Here is a 16,824-nt window from a genome sequence, read left to right as displayed (position 1 = left end):
ATGATTTTGGGCTACAATCTTAAGGTGTATAATGCCACCCATGAAGCCATGGTGACTAGGTTAGGATGTCCGCAGGTTTCATTTAGGGTTCAACAACGTGATTTTGTTCATGATTTGATTTGCTTGCCGATGACCGGCCTTGATCTTATCTTGGAGTTGGATTGGTTGTCTAAGAATCATGTCTTGTTGAACTGTTTTGAAAAATTGTTGTATTTCATGCCTGAGGGGTCCGAAGGGCCAGTTGTGGTGAATGGCTGTTATTTAAACTACGTGGTAGTAAACTGTTCAGGACAGGAGTGTCAGGGCATTATGCTGTTAGCTACGAGTGTGTCAGGTGAGAAACAAAGTCTAGAGAAAATTCCAGTTGTTTGTGAATTTCCTGAGGTGTTTCTGGATGACATTGAGGAATTCCCTCCTAGTCGAGAGGTTGAGTTTGCAATTGCGTTGGTACCAGGAACGGGGCCAATTTTGATTGCCCGTTACAAAATGTCGCCTAGGAAGGAATGAGTAAGCGCTTTATCCGCCCTAGTGTTTCTCCTTGGGGAGCACCAGTACTACTGGTGAAGAAGAAATATGGGAGTATGCGGCTCTGTATAGATTACAGGCAACTGAATAAGGTCACAATAAAGAATAAGTACCCACTGCCATAGATTGACGATCTCATGGACCAGTTACAACGAGCCAGAGTTTTCTCTAAGATTGATTTGCGATCCAGCTATCACTAGATAAGGGTAAGAGATGAGGACATCCTTAAGTCCTCTTTCAGGACTCGTTATGGTCATTACGAGTATACTGTCATGTCTTTTGGGTTGACAAATGCCCCTGCGGTGTTCATGGATTGTATGAATAGAATCTTCCGCCCGTTCTTGGATAAGTTTATTGTCGTCTTCATTGATGACATACTGATTTACTCCAAGATTGAAGAAGAGCATGCAAAACACTTGAGGACCATGTTGCAGATACTAAAGAAAAGGAAAGTCTATGCGAAACTGTCCAAATGTGAATTCTGGAAGGACGAGGTAAAGTTTTTGGGCCATGTAGTAGGTAAACAGGGGATAGCAGTAGACCCATCTAAGGTGGAGGCGGTAATGGATTAGGGGTGACCAACCTCAGTAACTGAGATAAGGAGTTTTCTGGGCTTAGCGGGCTACTACCAGAGATTCTTCAATGGTTTTTCGCAAATAGCTTTGCCATTGACAAGGTTAACCCGCGAGGACGTGCCATTTGTTTGGACTTCTGAGTGGGAGGAGAGCTTTCAAGCGTTTAAGCAAAAGTTGACCACCGCGCCTGTGTTGGTGTTACCTTGCCAAAGGAATCATTTGAGGTGTACTATGATGCCTCACTGAAGGGTCTAGGGTGCTTGCTGATGCAGCATCATAATGTGGTAGCGTATGCCTAACGGCAGTTGAGATCTCATGAAGTTAATTACCCTATGTACGATTTGGAGCTTGCTGCGATTGTGTTTGCGTTGAAGGTGTAGAGGCATTACCTCTCTGGGGTTAAGTTCGGAGTTTTTTCTGATCACAAGAGCTTGAAATATCTCTTTGATCAGAAAGAGCTTAATATGCGACAGAGGAGGTGGATGGAGTTACTGAAGGACTACGACTTTGAGTTGAACTACCATCCGGGGAAGGCGAATGTAGTGGCGGATGCGTTAAGTTGAAAGTCTTTGTATGCAGCTTGGATGATGCTCCGAGAAGAGGAGTTGCTCAAGGCATTCGAGAGTCTGAAGATCGGTGTTCAAGAAGCGTCTGGGACTCTATTTTTAAGTCGATTACAAATCTCAAGTGACTTTAAATTCAAACTCCTAAAGGCTCATCAAAACGATGATGTGTTACCGAAGGTGTTGCCAGCTATTGAGCAAGGGAAGCAGTAGAGAGTGTCATGGGATCAAGATGGGTTGTGGAGATTCAAGGGCAGGATCATTGTGCCAGATGTTGGTACCTTGCGGCAAGATATCTTAAAGGAAGCACACAAAAGCGGATTCTCTATTCACCTGGGGAGTACTAAGATGTACCATGATTTAAAAGCAATATTTTGGTGGCCGGGTATGAAAAATTATGTGGCGGAATATGTTTCAAAGTGTTTAACCTGCCAGAAAGTAAAGATTGAACATCAGAGACCTTCCGAGACGTTCCAACCTTTAGAGGTTCCGCAATGGAAGTGGGAAAGCATTGCGATGGACTTTGTGTCGGGATTGCCAAGGACTAGGGCCAGTTTTGATGCTATCTAGGTGCTTGTGGACCGACTGACGAAGTCAGATCACTTTCTACCCATTCGAATGAATTACACCCTTGAGGAGCTAGCACGATTATACATAAAGGAGACTGTGAGACTTCATAGTGTGCCTGCTACTATAATCTCTGATAGAGATCCTCGTTTCACTTTGAGGTTCTGGGGTGTATTTTCGAAAGCTTTCGGAACCCAATTAAGCTTAAGCGCAGCTTACCATCCTCAAACAGATGGTCAATCCGAGAGGACGATCCAAACCTTAGAAGATATGTTGAGGGCTTGTGTTCTGGATCAGCCGGCAAGCTAGGATCAATATATGCCACTAGTGGAGTTTGTGTACAATAATAGCTACCATGCGAGCATCAAAATGGCTCCGTACGAGGCTCTGTATGGGAGGAAATCTCAATCTCCGCTATGCTGGTATGAAGCTGTGGAGAAAAGCTTGTTGGGGTTGGAGATGATAGCTGAGACCACTGAACAAGTCAAGAAAATCCGAGATAGGATGCTCACTGCACAGAGTCCTCATAAGAGTTACGCCGATCAAAGGCGGAGGCCCTTAGAATTTGAGGAAGAAGACCATATTTTCCTTAAGGTTACTCCAATGACAGGAGTAGGTAGGGCGATTAAAGCGAAGAAGTTGAACCCTGGGTACATCGGTCCGTTTCAGATCCTGGAGAGGGTTGGACCAGTGGCGTATCGGATGGCTCTACCACCCCACCTTTCGAACCTGCACGACGTATTTCACATGTCGTAGCTTCGGAAGTATACCCCTGATGCTAACCATGTGTTAGAACCTGAATCTGTTCAGTTAAAAGAAGATTTGACGCTTCCGGTGACTCCGGTCAGAATTGACGATACTAGTATCAAAGGGTAGCATGGAAAAGAGATTTTATTAGTCAAAGTGGCATGGAGTCGAGCCGGTGTTGAGGAGCACACTTGGGAACTTGAGTTGGAGATGCGAACTGACTACCCGCACTTATTCTCATGTAATTGAATTCGAATTTTGTGGGCAAAATTCCCAATTAGGTGGGTAGAATGTAAAACCCGGTTAATTAATGAATAATTAACCCATAAATTAGAATTTATTCTAGAAAGCTAAAAATGTGATTTTTATGGCTTAATATGATAGAAGAAATTAAAACGATAATTTTGATACCAAATTTAAAGAAATCGGCCCAAGCTTGGACCGAACTGGCCAAACCGGGTGATAAACCACTATTTCATGGTTTATCTTGTGCTCAATTGAGTGTTTTTTATCAACTCTTTACCCACTTATTCATACTATTTGCATGGTTTTACATTTGCCTTCCTAATTATGTGCTATGGTTGAAAACATGCTTCTTTGATCTTACAATTGCTAATATTAATCCTCTCTTATCACCATTAGATGCCTTGATATGTGTGTTAAGTGATTTCAGAGATTACAGGGCAAGAATGGCTCAGAGGATGGAAAGGAAGCATGCAAAAGTGGAAGGAATACAAGAAGCTGGAGAAATTGCTAAGCTGTCCAGCCTGACCTCTTCGCACTCAAACGGCTATAACTTTAGCTACAGAGGTCCAAACGACGCGGCTTTAGTTGCGTTGGAAAGCTAACGTCCGGGGCTTCGATTTGATATATAATATACCATAGTTTTCCTAACGCTAGGCAATGCGACTGCGTGACACATGCGGCCTCGTCGCAGTGACGAAAATCAGCATGTTTGAATTCGCAACCAGCGAATTCTGGGCTGTTTCTGACCCAGTTTGCGACCCAGAAAATACAGATTAGAGACTATAAAGTGGGAGAATGCGTCCATTCATAAAAAAGCTTTCATATTCACAATTTTAGGATTTAGATGTAGTTTTTAGAGAGAGAGGTTCTCTCCTCTCTCTTAGGATTAGGATTAGGATTTCTTTTAGTTTTAGGAGTAACTCTCGATCCCAGGTTCAATCTTCTTTTTATTTATTTTCTCAATTTAATTTATGAACATCTATGCCAGATTTAATTTCTTTTGTTAATGCAATTCAAGGTATTTTCAAATTTAAGATTGCTTTGCTTTATTTATATTGATGCTTTTAATTTAATTTAGATATTTTTCTCCCTTTTGGCTTTGGTCAAGTGATTGGCAGTACTTGAGTTATCAAACTCAGCAAGTGATTAAAATTGGCAGATTCTGCTTTAGCTAGGATTGCTCTAACACTAGTCTCTCCACAGGAGTTGACTAGGACTTGAGACTCAAGCTAATCAGTCCACTTAACCTTCCTTTGTTTAATAAAGGCTGACCAGGTGGGATTAAAACCCAATTCTCTTCACACCTGATAAGGATAACTAGAATAGGAATTCCAATTCTTATACCTTGCCAAGAGATTTTATTATTATTATTTTATTTTACTTGTCATATAACATATTCCCTCCTTACTTCCAAAACCCCAATTTACAAACTCATAACCAATAATAAGAACATACCTCCCTGCAATTCCTTGAGAAGACGACCCGAGGTTTAAATACTCGGTTATCAATTTTAAAGGGGTTTGTTACTTGTGACAACCAAAACGTTTGTATGAAAGGACTTTTGAAGGTTTAGAAACTATACTTGCAACGAGGATTTATCCGCAAATTTCTAGAGCACGCAAAAGTTCCTCTCATCACCGGGCCAACCGGACCCATATTGGGCCCTTGGCCCAACCAAACTAAACCTAAAACCCTAAAAACAGCACTCTCTCTCCTCTCTAAACCCTCAAACACGCTGAAATGGTGTGAGGAAGGGGAAGAACACTCTTCCAAAGTTCTAACTCTCACTCGATCTTCAAACCACCATAACTTTTGATCCGGAGCTCCGATTGCTGCACAGTTTATAGCCACGCGTTCATCGCGTTGAGCTCTACAAAACCCACAACTTTGTTCTTGAGGTAAGCTACTTTTTCTTCTCTGAAATTCCAGCATTAATTTCGAAAAAATTGGGTGAAAAATATTGAGATTTGTGAGCTTTTGATGTTATAGGATCGAACTAGCTTGAAAGAAAGGCTTAATCTTGTCTCCTTGACCATTGGGTGTGGTAAGATTCTCAACCCTAGTGGAATTTATTGGTTTATGATGTTTGGGTATTGAGTGGATATTCTTGAATGTGATATTGTGGTTTAGGAAGTGTATATATGTGTGTTGGAGCTTGATTGAGGTTTGAAAAGCTTGGAAAAGGGCTTTGGTGTGCTGAAAATCTGTTTTTGGAGTTGTTAAGGCCTTGAAAGCTTGTGAAAAAGTGATTTGGAAGTGCTCCGGGTTGAGCGGAGAAATCGGCTAAGGTATGGTCTCGGTTTCCTGTATCTAAAATGTAATATGGTGTGAAAACTTAGGCTAGAGACCCTAAGATAAGATTTGGATTATCGATGTTGTTGATTGGTTGAGATGAGTTGTGTGGTTATTGATGGCGGAAAATCGTCGGTAAAGAATTTCACAAAAATATCACGTTGCAAGTATAGTTCTAAACCGACAACTAAACGTCAATCATGTTTAAATTGTTTGTCACTTGAGCAAACCCAATAAAATTAACCAAAGTATTTAAACCTCGGGTCGTCTCTCAAGGAATTGCAGGGAAGTGTAGTTATTATTGGTTATGAAAAAGTATATTGTTTGGGTTTTGAAATAAGGAACAAGTAATGTAAATAACAAGGAAATAAAATAACAACTAAGAAAAGTCATAGCAAGGATTGAGAATTGGAATTCCTATCCTTATTATCATCATCAATTGTGATGGTAGTTACAATTTGTTCTCACTTAGTTAACCTCTAACAATGAAGGAAAGTCAGGTGAGCAAAATCAACTTAAGTTCACAAGTCCTAATCAAAGACTAGATTTAGTGAAACCTAAGCCAATTAGCAATTTTCAATCACCAATCAACAAGAGACTTTGATAATTCAAGAGTCTCCAAATTACTCAATCTAAGCTAAAAATACCAAAATTCTAATTTAAAATCCTACCAAGCATTTTATCAAACACTTAGAAGGCACAAAATAAAATCCTAGAAAAGTAATGAGAGAATGTAAAATCTAAAACCAACAATTGCAAGGAATCAATAATAACAAATGAAAAAAGGAACAATAAACATGAAATACCTCAAATTGCATTAATAAGAAATTGAATCTAATATGAAGAGTTCATAAACCAAATTAGCAAAATAATGAAATCACAAAGGGAAATAGATAACTAAAGTGACAGAATAATAGAATGTAGAAGAGAAACTAAATTAAAGCAACATGAAAATCTGAAATTGAGAAGAACTAAACCTAAAAACCTGAAACCTAGAGAGAGGCTCTCTCCTCTCTCTCTATAGAAAACTACATCTAAACCTAACTAATGTGTATCAATGTGTGAATGAATGATTTTCCCAATCTACAGCCTCTAATCTGTGTTTTTGGGCTTAGAATTGGGCCAAAACCAGCCCAGAAATTGCCCCCAGGGTTTTCTGATATCTGCAGCACGTGACACTCATCACGCATACGCGTCGCTCACGCGTTCGCATCGATGAATCAAAAACTTGGTCACGCGTACGCATCATACACGCATACGTGTCGCTGCCAGCTTCTCAAAACAACATTTTCTTGCGTTCCTTCCACTTTTGCATGCTTCTTTTTTGTCCTCTAAGCCATTCTTGGCCTATAAAACCTGAAAACACTTAACACACATGTCACGGCATCGAATGGTAATAAGAGAGGATTAGAAATTAGCAAATTTAAGGCCAAATAAGCATGTTTTCATACAACATTAGGAAGGAAAATGTAAAATATGCGAATTATATGAATAAGTGTGAGAATAGTGGATAAAATCCACCCAATTCAGTACAAAATAAACCGTAAAATAGCGATTTATCAATCTCCCCACACGTAAACATTAGCATGTCCTCATGCTAAGTTTAAGAGAAACTATAAAAGAGTGAAGAGGAATGGTAGAATGTATGAAATGCAACCTATCTATATGAATGCAACTAAATGTGAAATGCTTCTACCTACTTGGTTAAAATTAAATAAATCTTTTAAGAACAAACATAACTGGATTCCACTAATTTAAATCTTAAAATAAAGTACAAATAGACTTGTAGAAGAAAATAGCTCATGAAAGCCGGGAACAAAGAATCGAGCATCGAACCCTCATCGGAAGTGTATACACTGTAATCACTCAAGTGTTTAAAGTTCGATTCTCTCATTTCTCTACTAATCTTGTTTTCTAAAGCTTGCTCTTCTTCTACCAATCAACAAAAATTTAATGCACCAATACACATATCAAGAGGTCTTTTCAAGGGTTGTAATAGGGTTAGGGTCAAGGTATGATTGTATTTGGTTAAGTGGACTAAAATCTGAATCCTTTATTAACCTAAACTTCCCATCTAACTTAAGACAATCCATGTAATCAATATACAAAGTCTAACTACCCATCAACTATGTTTACCACATATTCATGCATCTGAGTTTTGAGTACAGTACGTATGCATTGCTATCACCATTTACTTTGGGGCACTTTGTCTGCTTTTATTATTTGCTCTTTTTCTTTCATTTTTTTATAATAATTTTTTTCTTTTTTTTTCTTAATGTATATGATTAAGGTATTGAATGCATGAACATGTCCTCAACATTCTTTCACATTTTCACAAAAGTGTAACATACTCAATTTCCAAACCAAACGTTTCCAAACCCAATTTCCCTACACTTAAATCATGAGCACTCTTAAGCTAACCAAGGATTCAAATTAAGAACATTATTGTTTTTCTGCTTAGAGTTAATGATGTGCTGAAGTAAAGAACAAATGGGGTAAAATAGGCTCAAATTGGTTTGCAAAAGATAATAAAAGGGTAAGGCCATATAGGTATGTAAGCTCAGTGAAACAAAGGCCTTAATCACATAAGCGCATGCATACATCAAATAATGAAAATATAGAATCAAGAAAGACAAAGATCACAATTTTAGAGAGAGCAACACACACCAAAATAAAACATTGGTTGATAAAATGCAACCAATCAATTAAGCTCAAAATCTCACTAGTTTTGTGTGTTCGAGCTCTAGCTAAAACCATGTTCCAAATTAAATATCTTCAAACAAGTTTAACAAAAATTTTAATTCAAATTAGTGAAATGCTATAGAGTCGTTTCTTGGAAAAGGATTCATCACTTCAACCAAGTAGTACATACATGCAAGCAACTAATTATACATGCAATCTATCATGCAATGCAACAATTAACTATACAGAGAATTAAACATTGGTGTTAAGACAGGAAGTAACTAACCCACGGAAGTTGGTATCGACCTCCCTATACTTAAAGATTGCACCGTCCTCGGTGCATGCAAAGATGTACAAGTGGATGGGTTTCTCCAACTGATGTTTTTTCTCTAAAGATTGTGTGGCAGACTTGTTTATTGCTCTAGTTAGAAACTTTTCCTTTTTCCTCTTGGTGGCTACCCTGAAAAAAAGAAAAAGGAAGGAAAAGAATCCACAAGCAAAGATATGAAAAGAAATAAAACATATGTGTGCTAGTGCCAAATAATAAGGTTCTCAACTACATGGTGGCAACAACATGTAGGTGAGAAAATAATAGAAGCAAAGGGCTTGTCAACTAAATAGCAAACAAGTCAAGAAGCACCGAAAAACAATGCACAAAATATGCAACAGTTGAGTAAGAACAGTCAACACCAATAGTATAATGTCGAACTAAGAAAAAACCAACAAAGTTAAAATATAATAAATGAAAGTATGCAAATGCAGTAAATGATGGAGAATAAAGATGAGAAAGGAAAGGATATAAGAGTAAGAAAGGTAGAAAGAAAGAAGAAGGAGAGAAGAAAGAAGAAGAAAAGAGAGTGATGAGTCCATATTTGATGAGATATTTTGGCTTGTTTTAAGCGGATTTCATTACATAAACCTACACTTAAACACCAAAATAGAATACTTTTGTGTTTTTTCCCTAAATTGAACCTAAATGGGAAAACATGCATTTTTGTGCTTAAATTAAGCAATCTAATTCCACTTTTATTTCATTTGATGTCATGACATGTTTGTTTAGTGATTTCAGATCAAAGAGGCAAGAATAGATATGCAAAAGTGGAAGGAAGCATGTACAAAGGGAGAAAACATTAAGAAAATAAGGAGGAAGCACACAGCCGTGCGTGCGTACGCACAACCTTACGTGCGTACGCACAAGAAGGAAATTAGCATCCGTGCGTGCGCACAACCCTCTGTGCATACGCACAAGTGAAAATTCAGCGAAGTGTGCGTACGCACACACCTGTGCCTACGCACAGGTCCCTGCACGTGGATTTATTAATGAAACACATGATCCGCGATTTTGGGGGCATTTGGCTCAGTTATGGAAGGCTGAAGCTGGTTTTTGAAGTGCTATATAAAGGAAAAATGAAGCCATATGAAGGCATTAGGACTTAGAAGTTTATTTTTACATTCTTCTATAATAGTAGGAGTAGGAGTAGTGTAGATTAGGAAATTCTCTCTTAGGGTTTTTAGTTAGGGTTTGTAGCATTTTATACTTCAAGTTTGATTTTGGATTCTAGCAATTTTCATTGTAAGTATTTTTGTAATTGTCTCTTTTATTGCACTACTTGCTCTACATTTCCTCTACATTAATTTCCTTTGTCAATATATACATAGTTTTGCAATTTTGGATTTCTAGTTGGTTAATTTGATGTTTGATGCTTATTTTATGTTTGTTTGAGTTACTTTTATTGATTTTGATCATTTATGGTTCATAGCATTTATCATTTTTCTAATTTTGCCATATTTTATGATTATGCCCTCCACGTGTTTGATGAAATGCCAATTTTGATTACGGGGTAATTTTCACCCCCTGGCTTGGAGAAAATGAGTTTATGGATTACTAGAGCCATAATGTCCAACATTTAGTGATAATTCTTGGATTGTTAGTTGTTATTGTTTCTACTAACGCTAGCTTTTTACCAATTAATTTGGTAAGTTAGCTAGGATTTGTGGATTAATAACAATTATGCTCACTTGACTTATCCTTCAATGTTAAGGGTTGACTTAGTGAGATTAATCCATCATAATTATCATAGTTGTGGTTATGGTAAGGAAGGGATTCCATAATTCATCCCAAGTCAAGGTTTCTTTTATGTTTTGAACCACATTTCCATTACTTTATAGCTTTACTTGTCCATTTTACATACATAGTTCTTTTATTCCTTTATTAGTTTATTAATTACAATTTTGAATCGTTCTTTAATTCCTTTATTGCTTGCCCTCATCATTGAAAACCCCTTTGCTTCCTCACAACCAATTTCATGCACTTGTTGTCACTAGTTCCTAGGGAAGACGACCCGTGAGTCTAAATACTCTCAGTTAAATTGGTTTGAATTGTGACAATTTCTTGAATTGAATTTTGATTGAGAGGATCCATTGCCGATTTGGACTATACTCACAACGGAATTACTTTATCTAGTTTTTCGAATTGGCATAATTCTCTCCATCAAAATTTTGGCGCCGTTGCCGGGGAGCTAGCGTCATGAGTGCTATATTTTGGTAGTTGTAAATATGTCCATAGTGTGAATAGAAACTTTTTGGGTTGTTTGCTTGTTTTTGCTTTTAATTAGGATTTTTTCTTCTTTTGTTAATTGATGTCTTTAGTTTTTATTTTCAATTTTCTCTTTGAGTTATCATCCTCTTGGTTTGGAGTTTGATTGTGATTATTTTTTAGGGATTGATAACTTCTACTTTGGATTGCATCATGGGATTGGAGCATCAATTTTGGGAGGAGCAACCTCCTCTATACTACAATGAGCCATACCCTTCCCAATGCACATACCCAACCCAAGGATATGGTGGATTTCACTTTGATCATGCATTCCCACCACGATATGCCTATGACTCATACCTCCAACATAACCATCAATCACCACATTTTCAAATACCACACCACTACCAACAACCACATCCGTACATACCACCTCAAAACATTTACCAACATGAGTCACCTCCCACACATACAACCTTTCTCCCAATTTATGAACCTCATTCTTTACCCCAATGTGATGCTTTCCCACCCTTGACCCAAGACCATCAAGACCTTCAAACCTTTATCCAAAAGCAAGAAGGATTCTGAAGGACACAAGGGCACTTCATGGCTACCATAGGCAAAGCGGTAAACTGCTTAATCCTCCTATGCTCATCCGATCAAGGCATTCCTCTTGAGGAATTTGAGGGATTAACTAAAGTTTGTAGTGAAGAGGAGAGCATGGAGCCACAAAGGAAAGAGAAAGAGTTATAGCTTGAAGTGCAACAAGAGGAAAAAAGTGGAGTATTGGAATCGGAGGAGAGAAAGGGAGAATTAAGGGAGATTGATCAATATGAGGATTCCATCATTGATGATTTTTTGTCCTCCTTAGTCAATCCCCTCAATGATCTTAATGAGCCTCTTCCCATTGAGTCCAAGGCTCTTCAAGAAAATCAATTCAAGAATTGCTCTTCAAGCTTGGTGTGAAGTACAATTGAGTGATTTCCGAAGAATGTTGGATTGTTTCAAGGGTACTTTAGAAGCTTGTCCATCCGGCTTGGAGAATAGAAATCCACAAGAAGGAGAATGGAAAGCTCGAATATGGGATCCCGGAAGAGCTTTAAGGACCAAGCATGGATGAAGGTTCAAGGAGGAGTAGAAACACAAGCCACCCTAGCAAGAGTCTCCTCAACAAGTCCAACTTAAGGACTATAAACCAAAGTGCTAGGTGGGAGACACCCCACCATGGTAATATCTTTCTTACCCCTTCTCTTTGTTTATAGTCTTGTTTATTGCATTTTGCTTCTTCTAGCTAGCTTAAGATTAGTCTAATTTTGAGCTTGGATAGGTTGATGTTGGTTTGGATCATGAATTTATGGTTTTCTGAATGTTTGGGGTTGAATTTTGGTTGAGCTAAAGTTGAGTGCATTAGATTTTGAAAGAAAAATTTTTGGAAAAAAACAGGGCATGTGCGTGCACACACCCTTGTCCGCACGCACACAACAACAAAATTTTACACACTGTGCATACGCACACTAGCCTTTATGCCCTCTGTTGAGAGCGCTCGCACGCTACATACGCGCGCATCTCCCTCTGTTTTGCGCTCTGTGTGTGTGCACCTCCCTGTGTGTAGGCACACGTCCTTACACTCCCTCTGGTGGGAGCACTCACCGGCCCTGTGCGCTTAAACTCCTGCCCATTTTTGTTCCTGTGCGTGTGCACGGTCCCCTGTGCACGCGCACACATGATCCTCAATTTACAAAAAAAAAAGTGTCCTGTGCGTGCGCACTTGCTAGAGCGCATGCGCACACTTCTTAACCCCCCTTTTGTCAAGAGCACTCGCACACCTGGTGTGAGCACACACCTCCCACTTTTCACCTCGTGTGCGTACGCACAAGTGCTGTTTTGGGCAAAATTTTGTTTGCATTTTCCCTAAAGCCCTAACGCACTCCCACCCCTTCCATCCCTCCATTTTCTTGCTTTTTCCATGTTTTTCTACTTGTTTTACTTAGTTTTCATTGCATCCCATTTTTGTTTTAGTAATTATATTAGTTTTGGTTTACTTGTTTCTAAATTGAATAAGTTGCAAGTGTTTGTTTGATAGTGATAGGGTTACCTCGTGATCAAATACAATGCACTTATGCTTTGTCTTAATTTACTAGTACCTAGTGGGATTGATAACTCATGTTTTGACTGTACCACTTGGACAAATTATGTAAGTGCATTGAATTGAGTGAATTGAGTTGAAATTACTTGTCCATCATGATTTTCATGTTAAATTCATCACATGACCGATACTTGTTCTTTGTTAATGCTTTGCATTTGTTTGAGTGACTCAACTTGATTCTTATCAAGCTTGTCACTTTTTGTAACAAGTATCTTTACCATGTGACTTTTTCTTTATGTTTCATGATGAATAAGGAGTTTTTCATTCATTATTGAATTGGTTATTGTTTGTTGTGCTTCTATATTAATCTTGCAGTTTCACTTGCACAACTGAAATATCCAACATCTCAATCACTCAATTCACTTTTGTGGTTACCTAGGTTTACTTGTGTCTAAAGTTTTTCTTATTCTTTAACTGCAACCTAGGCTACTTAATTGAGGAACTCATGCTGTTACTTTTTGTTTGTGTAAATACTACTCTACCCGGCCAAATGTGTGTGTTCTAAAGTGTGCGCACACTTAGAATACACACATTGTCTTTTACTATACCACACACATCTAACTTTTCCTCAATTTTTATGTATTTGTTTCCTACAGCAACCCGAGCCCCCCGTGTCCACTAATTGAAGGTGGAGCGCTTTAGAGTCATTCTCCCCGGATCGTGTTCGTGCACAGAGGACCGTGCAATGCCTAAGTATGGGGGAGGATTCACCATTTTTGGGGCATAAACTTTCTTTTCCGAGCACTTTGCACTTTATTTTTTGTTTTCTTTTATTATGTTTCTTGTAGATATTTGTTAGTATTTTTTACTATTGCATTTGCATGGTATATATTTTATAGATAGAAGTTGTGATTGGATGATGTGAATAGCATAGTGCCTAGTTCAATTTTTTATCCTAATTGTTCATGTTAATTTTTTGCTTGTTGAAAATTAGGAAAAGAACTAGGAAATTTGAAAACTCTGCATCCATCACAACATACATACATACATATAAGAAATAATTTTGGTGAAAAACAACAAAAATTTTCAAGAATTTTATTTTTTAGGGCGTTCTATTGAATTGATTTGGAAAATCCTTTTTAAACTTGCTTGAATGATTTTTATGGAACATAAAAGAGAGATAAAACAAAGCAACCTTGTGAGTTGTTGAGCCTTAATGAGTGGTTACACATTATAACCATAAATTTCGTTCATTGTATGCTATGATCCTTCTATAATTGTAATCTTGGTTTTGCTTGATTTTTTATTTCCAATTTTGATGTTTTGAATACATTTAGCATGATTGAGGCCATTTTTGTATTAAACTCACTCACCCATATAGACCTACCCTTGCATCTACCTTTGTTAAACCCTTTTGGGCCTCTTAATCCCCTTTGTTCTAATTATTAGCACATCACAACCCTAAGCAGAAAACCATGAATTACCTTGAATTGCATCTTTGATTAGCTTAGGTTGAGGAATGTGTTTCATTTAAGTATGGGAGAACTTTTGGAAAATATTGGTAGTGAATGAAAAAGTTTGTATTGGGTATGCATTGAAAAAAAAATTTGGGAAATGGGTGCACATTCAAGTATCAATTTGCTTTAGCCATATGCATTTGCCCTAGAAAAAGAAAAAAAATGGAAAAAATGAAATGAAAATAATAATAATAATAATAATAATAATAATAATAATAATAATAATAATAATAATAATAATAATAATAATAATAATAATAATAATAATAATAATAATAATAAAGATGGGACAAAAGTCATCCCAAAAAAAAAGGAAAAAAATGATGAATAAGAAGTGCATATGTAGATTTGGATGAAAAAGATGCACGAATGTGTATAAAAAGTGTGATTATGGGAAGTTAGGTTGCATATTTTGTTATTTGGTTGAGTTGGACACTTGAGCTAATCAAAGATCCAATTCCTTAGTCTACTTAGCCATATTTATCCTACCTTAACCCTAACCCCATTACAACCAGCTAAAGACCTCATGATACTTGCACTCACGCATCACATATTTGTTGATTGTTAGATGAAAAGCAAAATCTTGAAAGCATGATTAGGAGGATACTTGAGTGATTAGACCCTAAAACACCGAGCGTTGAGAGTGTATACACACCTAGTGAGGGTTTGATCACTCAACTCTATATTTCCATACTTCTTATCATGTATTCTTGCAAGTTGCTTCATTTTGATGAGTTAAATCAATTCTTTAGATTTTGAATGCATTGGATTATTTCTTTACTTAGCCCTATATGTCTATATACTTTCTTGGGAATTTGATTGTTTGTTTTCACCAAATTCAATAGAAACTATAGTATAGATAGGTATATATAGTATATAGTATACTTGCATGCATATAGGTAGTTACATTCAATAAGTCGTTCCCCTTTGATCATTCTCCTTGTTGGTTTAGTTTGAGGACATGCTGTTGTTTAAGTGTGGGGGAATTGATGAGTCCATATTTGATGAGATATTTTGGCTTGACTTAAGTGGATTTCATTACATAAACCTACATTTAAGCACCAAAATAGCATACTTTTGTGTTTGATCCCTAAATTGAACCTAAATGTGAAAAGATGCATTTTTGTGCATAAATTGAGCAATTTTATTCCACTTTTATTCCATTTGATGCCATGACATGTTTGTTGAGTGATTTCAGATCAAAGATGCAAGAATAGATATGCAAAAGTGGAAGGAAGCATGTACAAAGGGAGAAAACATGAAGAAAACAAGGAGGAAGCACACAGCCGTGCGTGCGTACACACAAGAAAGAAATCAGCTTGCGTGCATGCGCACAACCCTCTGTGCGTACGCACAAGTGAAAATTCAGCGAAGTGTGCGTACGCACAGACCTCTGCATACGCACAGGTCGCTGCACATGGATTCATTAATGAAACATGTGATCCGCGATTTTGGGGGCCTTTGGCCCAGTTTTGGAAGGCTGAAGCTGGTTTTTGAAGTGCTATATAAAGGGGAAATGAAGCCATATGAAGGCATTAGGACTTAAAACTTTATTTTTACACTCTTCCATAATAGTAGGAGTAGGAATAGTGTAGATTAGGAAATTCTCTCTTAGGATTTTTAGTTAGGGTTTGTAGCATTTTATACTTCAAGTTTGATTTTGGATTCTAGCAATTTTCATTGTAAGTATTTCTTTAATCGTCTCTTTTATTGCACTACTGATGTAGCGGAAAACGATCCGACATAAAACTCACCGGCAAGTGCACCGGGTCGCATCAAGTAATAATAACTCACGGGAGTGAGGTCGATCCCACAGGGATTGAAGGATTGAGCAATTTTAGTTTAGTGGTTGATTTAGTCAAGCGAATCAAGATTTGGTTGAGTGATTTGTGATTTGCAGAATTTAGATTGCATGGAAAGTAAAGGGAATGGGTAAATTGCATTGAATTTAAAGAGAACTGAAATTTAAAGTGCTGAATCTTAAAGAACAAGAAATTAAATGGCAGAAACTTAGAACACAAGAAATATAAATTGCAGAATCTTAAAGTGCAAGAAATGTAAATGGCTTGAATTGTAAAGGGAATTGGGAATTGGATTTGCAGAAATTAAACAAGGAAAAGTAAAATTGCAACAAGCAGAGAAGTAAAGGATGACTTGAATTGAACCGGATCTTAAAACAGAAATGTAAATGAGCTTGAAAGCAGTAAACAGAGAATTGAAAATGGGAAATCCGGATCTCAGGACCCAAGAGACTAGATAACCAAGTCTAGATCTCAATGCCTTCCTAGATCCAACAAGAATAATTGCAAAGGAATTGTAAATTGTAAATTGCAGAGAAAGTAGAAGACAGAAGCAATTAACCAAAATGGAAATTCAATTATGTAGTAAAATGAAACAGAGAGATCTCAGGATGAGATTGAAACAGATTTCCTTCAATTCTCCAACCCAAGATCCAAGACAAGGAAAGTAAAGAGTGCTGGGCAAGAAG

At 37.5% G+C, this 16,824-nt stretch overlaps 1 protein-coding gene across 1 annotated transcript; it reads left to right on the top strand.

The window, feature by feature from the left end:
- On the top strand, positions 1–507 carry LOC107620594 (uncharacterized). The gene has a single exon (XM_016322728.1). It carries the CDS (start codon positions 1–3, stop codon positions 505–507), a length of 507 nt encoding a protein of 168 aa, XP_016178214.1.
- Positions 508–16,824: the final 16,317 nt, after the last annotated feature.

This window comes from Arachis ipaensis, chromosome B10 (genome assembly GCF_059453495.1).
Source record: "Arachis ipaensis isolate K30076 ecotype BB chromosome B10, ASM5945349v1, whole genome shotgun sequence".
NCBI classification, from domain to species: domain Eukaryota; kingdom Viridiplantae; phylum Streptophyta; class Magnoliopsida; order Fabales; family Fabaceae; genus Arachis; species Arachis ipaensis.
This window is presented reverse-complemented; position numbering and strand designations above follow the sequence as displayed.